Source organism: Lethenteron reissneri, chromosome 41 (genome assembly GCF_015708825.2).
Source record: "Lethenteron reissneri isolate LAM-NWPU_2019-01 chromosome 41, ASM1570882v1, whole genome shotgun sequence".
In the NCBI taxonomy this organism is placed as follows: Eukaryota; Metazoa; Chordata; class Hyperoartia; order Petromyzontiformes; family Petromyzontidae; genus Lethenteron; species Lethenteron reissneri.
The window spans coordinates 10,895,957-10,908,885 of record NC_083819.1 but is presented as its reverse complement, the minus strand read 5'-3'; the positions used below and the strand labels follow the sequence as shown (position 1 = coordinate 10,908,885).

The window sequence follows — 12,929 nt, the reverse complement described above, 5'->3', positions numbered from 1 at the left end:
TCTCTCGATGCAGTCGTATAGAGTTCCAAGATGCCATTTGCGGATAGCCAAAATCGTGAATAATGAGGGAATGGATGTATTTGGTCAAAAAATGTCATGGCCGTGGATTAACTTCAGCTTGTAGACACCCAATTCATCGAGCGATCATTGCATTGGCTCGACTTTGCATGAATGGAGCGCGGCTCAGACGTCTGGGGCCATTGGCATCACTGCCATCGCTGGTGCAACTGACGAACTTGCGGACGCGGCGATCCGACCTCAAAGAAGTCAATTATGAATGAAAATATTGGGGCACAAGTGCGTATGTTGAACTTCTTTTGCACCGTACGTAGACAACCCTGCTAATCAGAGGTGCGGGGGAAAGACAACAAACTAAACACACACGAAGCGGTTCTGAACAGATGAGTTTTCAATGTAATATAGTGGTGTTGTGTCCAGGTATAGAAGTGTATAGTAGTGTAGTGTATAGCGTAGTGTGTGCAGTGTATAGTAGAGTGTATATCAGTGTGTATGTATGTTGAACTTATTTCGCACCGTACGTAGCCAACCGTGCGAATCGGAGGTGCATGCCAAGCCCGCCGCATGCGATTGAAGGAATCATCACGATTCGGTGTCACCGTGGACTCGGGATGTCCCCTGAATAGCGCTTGTGGAACCCTCGCGACCGCGTTGTCTGTAAATCATGCGGCCTGTTGTGTTGAGACGAGGGCGATTGAATGAAAGAAAGAACGACTCACTGCATGGCGGTACACGGGGAGGAGATGTTATGATAAAAGCGGTTTTGTAAAGGGTTACAAAATGATGCTCGCGTAGGTTTTCTTAACAAGACACATTTGTGAGTTATTTCGATTTTCCAGCACGCCACCTCAGCTCAGGATTTGCTTGCTCTCTCTCTCTCTTTGTGCAGTGCAGTTCCTCCAGCAGCTGCATGGGTCACGTAGAATCAACTTGGGTGCATGACAACGCAAGCACATCAACATGTCCCCATCGACGTATACACGTCGACGTTACCGTACACATCAGCACGTGCGAATCGAGGCCCCCCGAGCAAAGTATACAAGTCGACGTATTCCAATCGCAAATGCTTCTTGGACGCGCGGTTCGATGCGTGCGTTGTGAGCGTGAGAGTCGAGCGTAAACGGCGAGTCTGTGGCTACTCCTCGCGCTCGCAAGCTCCACGCGTTGTCTCCCGGCGTGTTCGGGTTTTATTTGAAAACGCAATCCCACTTGTCTTCCGTTATCATTGCAGTGTGATACGAGCTTTTCGGGGGATCAGTATTTACCGTAAAATGAATTCCCTTTGCGCGTGTCGTTTGTATGGGCTCCACGGTGGCGAGATGTTAACTACCTCGCCTGGTATGCAGGAGGTCATGGGTTCAATCCCGACCCTGACGCCTGTATATTTGAAGTTTGCGTGTTCTCCCCGTGATCGCGTTGATTTTTCTCCGGGTCCTCCAGTTTTCCCCTCCCACATGTCGAATGAACATCATGCGTTTAGAGTATCTGAATGTTATAAATGTCCACGTGATGAGCCACTTCGTGGAGCTATCGTTTGCGATGGCCACGTCGCTTCTGAACAAGAGCCACACAGCTCAGTCGGCCTTACCTTGTAAAATAAAACAATTTAATAGTTCAAGACCTCGATTTGTCTCCACTGCTGCTGCTAGACGCAGTCCTCTTACGAGCCTTCCCCTCGCGATGCCGCCCGCAGGTTCACGAGCTGTGCGACAACTTCTGCCATCGCTACATCAGCTGCCTCAAGGGCAAGATGCCCATCGACCTCGTGATCGAGGAGCGCGAGGGCGAGGGCGGCGGGAGGGGCGACATGGACGACCTGCCCGCCCCGAGCAGCCATGCGGGAGACCAGGTGAAGCGTCGCCCGCTCTCGCCCACTCACACGTGGACACGCTCTCTCTCGCACTCACACACGCGCACCGCACACAAATTCAAAGATCCCCCGCATCGCCTGAACCGACTGTTGGGGGTGAGTGGCCAGCACCACGCCCGGCCGGCACCATGCCCGGCCGCCTTTGTCTCTCCCAGTGGTGAGGCTTACACCCTGAGAGGCCCAGGACCGGTTGAGAGAATTGTCACTGGCGTTGGCCAGTGAGCGGGAATGTAACTCGGGTCGCCGGGTTCTTAACGCGCTGCGCTAACCGCTACACTGCCGCTCCCCACACTCTGTCATTCACACAGTCTCATACACGCTCACTTCCAGCAGCACTGGTTCAATATGAGCAGAATGAGACGTAGCAAAGAGTTCACTCTGACAATTGGAAAAAAAATGCCCTGCGTGAATTACTGAAATGGCCGAATGGGGCATATTTTCTCCTCGATACAGTCAAAGTCAAGGTGCAATGATAGTCAACAATGCTTCACGAATTGGGACCTCTGGTCTGCCTTCTCAAACCAGTCACACAGCACAGAGCTCCTTATTGTCACTCGATCATCGCTTCGCCTGCAAAGTGATCGTTTGATTGAACACCTGTAAGTCATTGGGAGCCAGGCCTGGTGAGTGTGGATTTCTCCACATTTCTTGTCTTTCTGATACCTCCACTCCACCACCGCCCCCACCCCTCACCAGCCCCAATATTTTTCCTGGGCCTTTCTGATATTTTCACGTTTCGCTTGACGCAATCACGCACACACGCATGCAAACAAATCGCCAGGCACAAGGACGTTTCGATCACCCCCCCCCCCCCCGCTTGAACACTCAAGTGACAGGAAGCGCCTGCGCAGTGCGACGGACTGTTGGGGCGGCACTGTCAGCGAGCGCCTATTAAGGCAGGCGCCGCACACTGCGTGGCGATGCCGACCTCAGCGCCTCTCCTGCCCAGAGGCGCACTAGAAACCTCTTCCAAGCAGGGAGAGGGGTGGGCGGGTGAAATGTTAAGCCTTTTGAATCGAGCCCTACATTAATAATAATAATAGAACATTAAAGTATTTTCTCTGGTAATTATCAATATAATACCAATTTTTTGGGGTCTCAATGTGGAGGGGTGGGCTGCTTAGATCCCCCCCACCCCCAGATCTGCTACTGCTCCTACCTTTGTATCTCCAAGGATTATGTTTGTGTTTATATATAAACCTTGGCACGGCCACATGCAGCGCCCGTATGGCACATCTCACTGTTTCTCCCTGTCTCCCTTACCCTGCTCACTCCCCCCACTCGCTCCCCCCGTTTGCTCACCCCTCTCGCTCACCCCTCTCGCTCACCCCTCTCCCTCCCCCTCTCCCTCCCACCTCTCGCTCACCCCAATCGCTCACCCCACTCGCTCACCCCTCTCCCTCCCCCCTCTCCCTCCCACCACTCGCTCACCCCTCTCGCTCACCCCTCTCCCTCCCACCTCTCGCTCCCCCCTCTGGCTCACCCCACTCGCTCCCCCCTCTCGCTCACCCCTCTCGCTCACCCCTCTCGCTCACCCCTCTCCCTCCCCCCTCTCCCTCCCACCTCTCGCTCACCCCAATCGCTCACCCCACTCGCTCACCCCTCTCGCTCACCCCTCTGGCTCACCCCACTCGCTCCCCCCTCTCGCTCCCCCCTCTCGCTCACCCCTCTCGCTCATCCCTCTCGCTCACCCCTCTCGCTCACCCCTCTGGCTCACCTCTCTCGCTCACCCCTCTCGCTCACCCCGCTCGCTCACCCCTCTCGCTCACCCCTCTCGCTCACCCCTCTCGCTCACCCCTCTCGCTCACCCCTCTCGCTCACCCCTCTCGCTCACCCCACTCGCTCACCCCACTCGCTCACCCCACTCGCTCACCCCACTCGCTCACCCCTCTCGCTCCCCCCTCTCGCTCACCCCTCTCGCTCACCCCTCATGCCCACCCCACTCATCCACCCCTCTCACCCACGCGTCCTCTGCTGTACTCGCCATTGTCCCGCATGCCATCTCTCTGTCTGTGAACGTTTTTTTTTCTTCTTCTGTTCCCAGCCCTCTTTCTCACAAACATACCGTTACAAAAGCTGAAGATGGCACATTTAGCGCGAAGAAACTGTTAGAACTGGGCGATGCAAAGATCACACCGCAAAGGCCACACCGCGTCCTTGTGTGTCACGTCGACCTTAATAGGTACTCGCAAACAACCGCTTGCTCTGGCCAGTTTATAACCCTGCATGGAGGACATTTGTCTTTGTGGACACAAGTTGCCAGCGCTCACTGTGGAATGTGAAATTTTAAACGCTATCGGGGTCATGTCCGATCGGACAATTGCGATATCGAATCAATAACATTGATGGTGCATTTTATTTCTTTTGTTCACCGCCCTACTAACCGTCGCGCAACCGACGTGCCGACGGTGCATTAATATACGCGCATTTTAAGAAGCACACAATTGCGAGACGGTGGAGAGAGGAGGAGAAAAAAAAAGAGCGAGGAGAAATTGTATATTCTAATGACTGCCATAATTACCATCGATATTGGGAGGTCTGCTCATTGGGCGGCTGAGTAATGAACCCTGTTGGAAATGAACTAGCCACACAGACGGAATTATAGATTCGTTGCGCGGAATACAGCCTTGTAAACCGCCCCCCACCGCTGCCCCCCCCCCTTCCCCCCCCCCCCCTCATCGCCCCCCCCCCCCCCAGTAATATTTCAAAACAGAGGCCCACCCGCTGCCTCTTATTTAATCCAACAATGCTCGCCTCCAAGCTGCGTCGTATACGAGATGACGGATTAAATGGGTTTAATATTTAATTACGGCAAGCTTGATTTGTCATCCCAGCCAGGGTGGGCATTGCGGTGAGCGTCACCGCCTCACAATCAGAAAGGGGGGGGGGGAGCCCGAGTTGAAATGCCGGTCAGGGGTCAACTCGGGCCCCACCGTCTCTCCGCGACGCTTGAAAACAAGCGCCGCTTTGGCGGATGTCAACGGCGGCTTTTTTGCACCGTGGGCACACTCGGAGCGAAACGTTGCGAAAAGACGCCGCTCACCGTCGTTCCCGATGGGCATTTGGAGCGGGGAGACGCCGGTTATTGCCTTCGACGTGGCCAACGCGACTCAGCCGCAGTTGCCGAGGGTTGCCACCCGTCCATGATTCTCCCGGACAGCCCATGAATTTGGCGTCTGTGTTTGGCTGGCAGGAGCTGATTCGTCCCGAGATCCGGCAATCGGTGCTCTGTGGTGAACTTTAACAACAAGAAATTGCGCAGGTTTTCATTGGCCCAGGCTGACTGCGAAAATGTGAACGGGTTGGCCGGTGATAAAGAGACCGCATCGGTCAAGAGGGAAAAGTAAAATCCAGATGTTTTGCTGACACAACAGAGACGATGACAGCCAAATGGAGCGATGAAATTAGGACAGGCATTGGAGGTATTTACTTTTGATATATCCTCCCGTAGTATGCACATTTTGTACACGGTTTTGTTTAAAGGAATGCACATCTTCAAGTGCATTTTGTAGGTTGGTGATTGAGACCTGCGCTGCGAATTACCCATGGCACTGGGTGTCCGTTGTTAAATTTATTGTCAGTTGTTAAATTATTATAATTGGACAGTTCATTGAACTTTACCAGGCGATTCGGTGAAAACGTCCTCCCTGCGCACGCTTAAGTTCGTTTGTGTGGTTTTTTTTTTAAGCGAAATTCTTTAAGCGATCTTCAACGGTTCATGACAGAATCATTTGAAACGATCTCGCAGCCGAGAAACTGGCGATGCATCCGGAACCCTCTCAGGTCCTGATGCTTCACACGTAGCCAACACCACCACGTGGCAGGGACGCGCGTGGAGACATCTTCACACAACCACGTGTGTGTGTAAGAAGTCTTCCTGAACCCCTAGCTCAAAGCAATGTCCAGTAACATTGAATTGAAAATGGATGATAAATGAATGGATACGCTGCACAATTTATATTTGAAACGTACCAGCCCTTTGTCAATCCACTGCCGGATGAAGGCCTCTCCATCCTGTGTCATGCTGGTTAGTGCAGGAGTGTGGCAAGATCGGCTAAGGTGTCACTCATCACCGATGTGAGCCGTAAATAACACCGCACAGGTTCTCAGAAGCGGCGGCACACTCATACTCGCACAACAGCGACGATAGCGACGACGGCGGCGGTGGTGGTGGTGGCGGTCGCGGTGGTGGCGGTCCAGAGAGATTCGCTGGTGGAGTGGATGCACGGCAGCAGAGATGCCACCACCACGATGAGAAAGGCTTTAACCCAACAGTAGATTGAGGCTGGTGACGTTGACAGCGATGATAACGCAGCGAGGCCACCTGTAGAAACGAGGGGGCACGTTGCCGGCTGTGCCCCCCACACGGCCTCGAGCGGGGGGGGGGGGCGAGGCAGTCGGGCTAATCGCGATTCCCACGGCGTGAGCGCTGGTTATTACCGAGTCCTATTTGCATGCCATTACGCCTTTGCTCCTCTTGATCCAAATCAAGATTTTAAATAACATTGTATTATGCGTTCATTAAGAGCCACGCCACGGGATTTGATGGAAATTGGTTTGTGGAGTGTTACATGGGAAACTGGGTGGATCTGTTGTTTGTCTCTGTGTGTGTGTGTATGTCTATGCGAGCGTTCACGTGTACGTTTGGGTCCGTGCACACGCACGCAACACGCGCAAGTGATGTATGGAGGGAGCGATGGTGCAGCAGTTTGTGCGCGGATCCGACAACACCTGAGTTTGATTCTCGGCCACGGCTAACGTCAGTGGCGGAAATCTGTACCTTAAAAAATATTATCACCTGGTGTGGTGTGTCAACATCGGCACTGGGGAGAAAAAGGATGGCCGGGCATGATGCTGACCGCATAGATGATGATGTTGTGAGTGAACATTCCAACTCGCCCTGTGGGATGTTGACTGGCATCACGTGATGACCGGGTCTCACGACCATTAACACGACTTTTTTTGTCTTGTTGCAAGTGTTTATCTTCCTGCAAGTATTGGATGCAACGGGGTTAAACTCGCAAAATCTTGCATCCTACAACGGTGGAGATTGCAGTTGAAAATTGCACTGAACCATAACGACGACGATCATTTACAGCCCTGTGCTCATCCGCCACTTGCGTGAAAGCCTCCCGCCCCGCCGTTGACGGTCACTGAGTGCCGTGCGACCCTACTTCACCAATCTGGTCGGCGCGGGTTGTTGGTGAACAGGTGGCCCAAGGCACCAGTTGGTTCGCACTTGGGTCGCCGGGTTCGTAGGGCAGCGTGCGCCACTGCTGCCCCGCGCGCCGCGTGACACCGCAATGTCGCAGTGGTCAGCGCGTGAGAATTTTGCGGTCGGACAGGGGGGCGTCATCTCTTGGAGGTCTTCTCCGCCGATTTGACGGGAAGCTGCGGCTGTGACGCCACACACAACCACTCGGGTGACTTGGTGGCTGGGTTGGTGCGCGTTTGCCACACGCTTTGCCCGTATCAAGCGGTACAGCAAAGCGGGATATGGACTAATGTGTGGATTTTTGGAGTGTTATTAACCTCGAATGCACGATATATATATATTTTTCTGGCTACTCCGGTGTCTCCTCCCGTGAATAAAGTACATTGCTCAATAAGATTCTTCGTCTCGTGAGATGACACTAATTGCAATTGGAATATAATTAGGAAAACGTAAACAAAAATACTCAATAAGGAATTGATCCAATATCCCACGCAGGGCCTTCGCGAAGCGCGTGCACACTCCCGACTTGTTGAAGGGGGTTGCTGCCGCCGTGGTGTCATAGTCGACACAATGTGGGAATTGCAATCCAGGGGTCGCCCGTTACGATCTCCCGGCACGGCGGTTGAAACGACGGCGCGAGCTTCGTGACACCACCCCCCCCGCCTCTTGTCCACCCACGGTTAGTCAGTGATGGGCAGGTCGCGTGCAAAGCGTGGCCCACTTCCTATCTCTTCCAAGGTGTTCTGGCCAGCGTGGAAGAGTAGGCCAAGGCACCCTCGAGTCTAGAGATCCAGAGCGGGAGGGTTTCAGGGCCTCCACCAGGAGGGGCTATAAGGGTGGCTGTCTCTAGAGGGTATCTCTAGAGCTCTAGCACTCCCTCCAGAGGGGCTGTCTCGAGTCAGCACACACACAAAATGTTCCGTCCGTTAAATGTATTCGCGAATAAATTAATCGAACGCTCATTCCCACTTTCTCATTGGTAAGCACAGGTAATCATGAGTCAAAGGCAATACTTACATTAAAAGCCAGTGTGAATGATTTCACAGTGAGATTGCACCCAACCAACCCAGTCACGCCAGGCTTAGGCCTATTTTATTTTATTTTTGTTGCAATTACGTTAATAATGACAACATGAAAGGCAAATTAATTTGATAGCGTCTAACACGCAGTGAGCCAATACCCATTGGTTAAAAATCTCTGATTAATGATGTAGTATTGTGATTAATGATGTAGTATTATGATTAATGATGGTATTGCTAAATAGGTAATTTATAAATGTTGGGGCTCTAAGTAGTTTCACTTCCCATCGCGAAATCCTCTTCACCGTCACTCTTATATTCATGTGCGTGCGTGCGTCCTCTGTTTGCACACTTTACATGCTAAGACAAAGACCCTCCTTGTAAAATCTCATAGACTATTGGGGCAAGTGCAATTAGCGAGCACCTATTAAGGTCGGTACCGCGCGCCAGTGGGTGGCACGGCCACCTTTGTCTCTCCATTATCCCCTCTTTGCCCCACCCCCATTTCTGTAAATGTAACAGAGACAAAGATCCCCGGTATAGCCTTTAACAGACGGTTGGAGCAAGTGCTGTTAGCGAGTAACGCCTATGAAGGCCGGCACTGCACACGAGGGTGTGGGTGTCCAAGACCACGCCCGGCCGCCTTTGTCTTCCCGGTGCTGATGTTTACATACTGAACCCATTCAATGCCGGGTCGACCTAGGGGAGGCCCAGGAACAGTTCACCCATTCGTCTCTGTTGTTGGTTCAGAGCGGGAATCGAACTCAGGTAGCCGGGTTTGGAGTGCAGCGCACTTACCACACCACTACCTCCCCCCACATGTATACCTAATGCAAAGATCCCCCGTATAGCCTGAACAGACTTTTTGGGCAAGCACATGAGGGGGTGGGTGGCCAGCACCACACCCAACCGCCTTTGTCTCCCCAGTGGCGATGTTTACACACCGCACCAGGTACTCATTTGAGGCTAAGTCGACCTAGGGGAGGCCCAAAACCGTTTCAGATAATCGCCGCCAGTGTTGGCTGTGAGTGGGAATCGAACTCGGGTCGCATGTTTACCGCCACACTATATATACAGTGAGGGAAAACAAGTATTTTATCCCCTGCTGATTTTGTACCTTTGCCCACTGACAAAGAAATGATCAGTCTATAATTTTAATGGTAGGTTTATTTGAACAGTGAGAGACATAATAATAACAACAAAATCCAGAAAAACGCATGTCAAAATTTTTATAAATTTATTTGAATTTTAATGAGGGAAATAAGTATTTGACCCCTCTGCAAAACATGACTTAGTACTTGGTGGCAAAACCCTTGTTGGCAATCACAGAGGTCAGACGTTTCTTGTAGTTGGCCATCAGGAGGGATTTTGTCCCACTCCTCTTTGCAGATCTTCTCCAAGTCATTAAGGTTTCGAGGCTGACGTTTGGCAACTCGAACCTTCAGCTCCCTCCACAGATTTTCTATGGGATTAAGGTCTGGAGACTGGCTAGGCCACTCCAGGACCTTAATGTGCTTCTTCTTGAGCCACTTCTTTGTTGCCTTGGCCGTGTGTTTTGTGTCATTGTCATGCTGGAATACCAATCCACGACCCATTTTCAATGCCCTGGCTGAGGGAAGGAGGTTCTCACCCAAGCTTTGACGGTACATAGCCCCGTCCATCGTCCCTTTGATGCGGTGAAGTTGTCCTGTCCCCTTAGCAGAAAAACACACCCAAAGCATAATGTTTACACCTCCATGTTTGACGGTGGGGATGGTGTTCTTGGGGTCATAGGCAGCATTCCTCCACCTCCAAACACGGCGAGTTGAGTTGATGCCAAAGAGCTCCATTTTGGTCTCATCTGACCACAACACTTTCACTCAGTTGTCCTCTGTATCATTCAGATGTTCAATGGCAAACTTCAGACGGGCATATATATGTGCTTTCTTGAGCAGGGGGGCCTTGCGGGCGCTGCAGGATTTCAGTCCTTCACGGCGTAGTGTGTTACCAACTGTTTTATTGGTGACTATGGTCCCAGCTGCCTTGAGATCATTGACAAGATCCTCCCGTGTAATTCTGGGCTGATTCCTCACCGTTCTCATGATCATTGCAACTCCACGAGGTGAGATCTCGCATGGAGCCCCAGGCCGAGGGAGATTGACAGTTGTTTTGTGTTTCTTTCATTTGCGAATAATCGCACCAACTGTTGTCACCTTCTCACTAAGCTGCTTGGTCTTGTAGCCCATTCCAGCCTTGTGTAGGTATACAATCTTGTCCCTGACATCCTTGGAGAGCTGTTTGGTCTTGGCTATGGTGGAGAGATTGGAATCTGATTGATTGGTTGCTTATGTGAACAGGTGTCTTTTATACAGGTAACAAGCTGAGATTATGAGCACTCCCTTTAAGAGTTTGCTCCTAATCTCAGCTCGTTGCCTGTATAAAAGACACCTGGGAGCCAGAAATCTTTCTGATTGAGAGGGAGTCAAATACTTATTTCCCTCATTAAAATGCAAATCAATTTATACAATTTTTGACATGCGTTTTTCTAGATTTTGTTGTTGTTATTCTGTCTCTCACTGTTCAAATAAACCTACCGTTAAAATTATAGACTGATAATTTCTTTGTCAGTGGGCAAACGTACAACATCAGCAGGGGATCAAATACTTTTTTCCCTCACTGTGCGTAAAACAAAGACAAAGATCCCCCGTATAGCCTTAACATACCGTTGGGGCAAGTGCTTTTTGCGAGCACTTTGTATGTGTAATGCACACATACACATACACACACACAGGCCCGTGTGCGTACGTGAGCATGCCGATGCAGCCCTGCATTTCTGCTGCCAGCCAACGTTGGGAATGTCAGTTCCAGTGTTCTCATGTAGCAGCTGTATCTGATCACGTTGACCCACTCCGACAAAGGCAGACTGCAATGTGGCCTGAAAATTAGTTTGTTCTGCAAATAAGACAAGTGGGAGTTGGTCGTCTCGTGTGTTTCATGGTGAAAACAGCCACGCAACATTCGGTTTCTGTAAACATGGGCTTTTGATGCATTGCAATACCGAGTTTTGTATCTGGACAAAGGGAACTTCAGAGCAATGCAAGCAGCTGCAGAATGTGCTCGAACGCTGGGTTAAAGTGTGTGTTTGCGAGCGTGTGCGAGTGTGCTCGCTAACAGCACGTGCCCCAACTGTCTGTTCAGGCTATAGGAGGATCTTTGTCTTTTTGTATATATGTGTGTGTTTTTGTATATGTGTGTGTGTATGTGTGGGGAGTATTGCTGTAGGATGTGGCAATTCTCAAATATGATTGCAGCAACCGAGTTCAATTCCTGTCCAGGGGCGTTTGAATTTGTCCTGGATTCTCCAATTCCTGATCCAAACGAGTCTAAATGGAGTGGATGGTGGCTGTCGGCTCAAGTACATTCTGCAGGGCTGGCCGCTGTTGCAGACTAGGGCCACGAACAAAACACCGTGGGGCACATCCGGAAAACTCGTGTTTATAAATTAACAAAAATTAGCATTGAATTGCACGCTCATTAAAATCGAGCAAGCTTCCTGTTTCTAGTATTTCGACATACAGACAGCGGATAGGTACAGAGAGACTTTGATTCTGTTCTTGCGTATGATGACGATGTGTTTAGGAGCGAGATGCCAATGTCGAGGTCTGCTGCTGGCCCCGACGAGAGCGCTTCAGCAGAGAGAGAGAGTTCGTGTCGTGTCGCTGTTCCTCCTCCTCCTTAGAAGGAGCTCAGACCACAGTGGGTTTACTGTGTGGTCCATAGTTTGGTCTGCATGGCCACAATCTCACTACTGTGGCTTGTATTTAATGTATCACTTTGTATCTCTATGTATCTCGATGTATCTCTATTGGTCTCTGTGGGTGGACTCCATGGTCCATTGTTTTGGTTTCATGGCCACAATCGCACGACTCAGTGGCTTGTGTCTTTAATGTTTCGTTAATGAAGGGGTAGTGCACCCCGGCCTGGTGACGATGTTCCGATGAAGCCTTCGAGGAATTAAGCAGAGAAATCGTCTTTTGTTTGCCCTGGTTCAGAACCTTTTGGGAACAATTAAGTGCACGTGATTCGGCGATGCTGGCAGTAACTAAAACTGAACACTTTCGTTCATAACATCATCATCATGGCTTGGCTTCGCGAACGAAGATCTAGGAAGGACATCCACGTCTTCTGCAGGCACGCTGGTGGCTGAAGAGGCCTATGCGGGACAAGCAGGTCCTGCCACAACAGCTGCAAGTATAGGTTTCACTGTGGCATTAAAAGGAAAAATTCCTCTTTATAATAACTGACGTTTCGGACAATGGCTCTTCTCCATGGGACATAGCGTCACCTGTTATGTATTTATTTTCCACGTGTTAAGGCCACGGTGTTATTGACGAATGTGTTGAGTTTTTTAGTTTTATCGAGGCAATGCCCCAATTCCAGGGTCGTCTGGGTAATAATGGAATGTCTGGTGTAGCAGACGCACACAGCGCGTCGGTGAAAACATATTTATGCATAAAGACAAGGATTAGCATTCAATAGTCTGTGCGAGACAGAAAATTAACAACAGCAGCAATGCGGCTAATAATTCAACATGATGTGTTTGTACAGTAAATCAGCCCGACAACACTGATGTATAAATACAACACGTTCAACAATGTTCACAAGAACATTGCAACGTGTCAATATACATTCCCACAATTATAAGATGTTTTTGGAACATTATTCTTTATTAAAAACACGAAATAATAGGCAAATGAAGACATCTTGTGACACTCAATAGTGAAATGAATACGACCAACTTAGAATAAGCCAAAATATAAAAGTCATA

At 50.4% G+C, this 12,929-nt stretch overlaps 1 protein-coding gene across 2 annotated transcripts in view; it reads left to right on the top strand.

Moving 5' to 3' along the window:
- The window catches only part of LOC133352793 (homeobox protein Meis1-like), a 236,557-nt gene that overhangs the window by 66,087 nt on the left and 157,541 nt on the right, over positions 1–12,929 (top strand). For both annotated transcript variants that reach the window (XM_061568689.1, XM_061568690.1), the window contains exon 6: positions 1,712–1,867. In XM_061568689.1, coding sequence (XP_061424673.1) covers positions 1,712–1,867 — 156 coding nt within the window. The remainder of the gene's footprint in view (positions 1–1,711; positions 1,868–12,929) is intronic.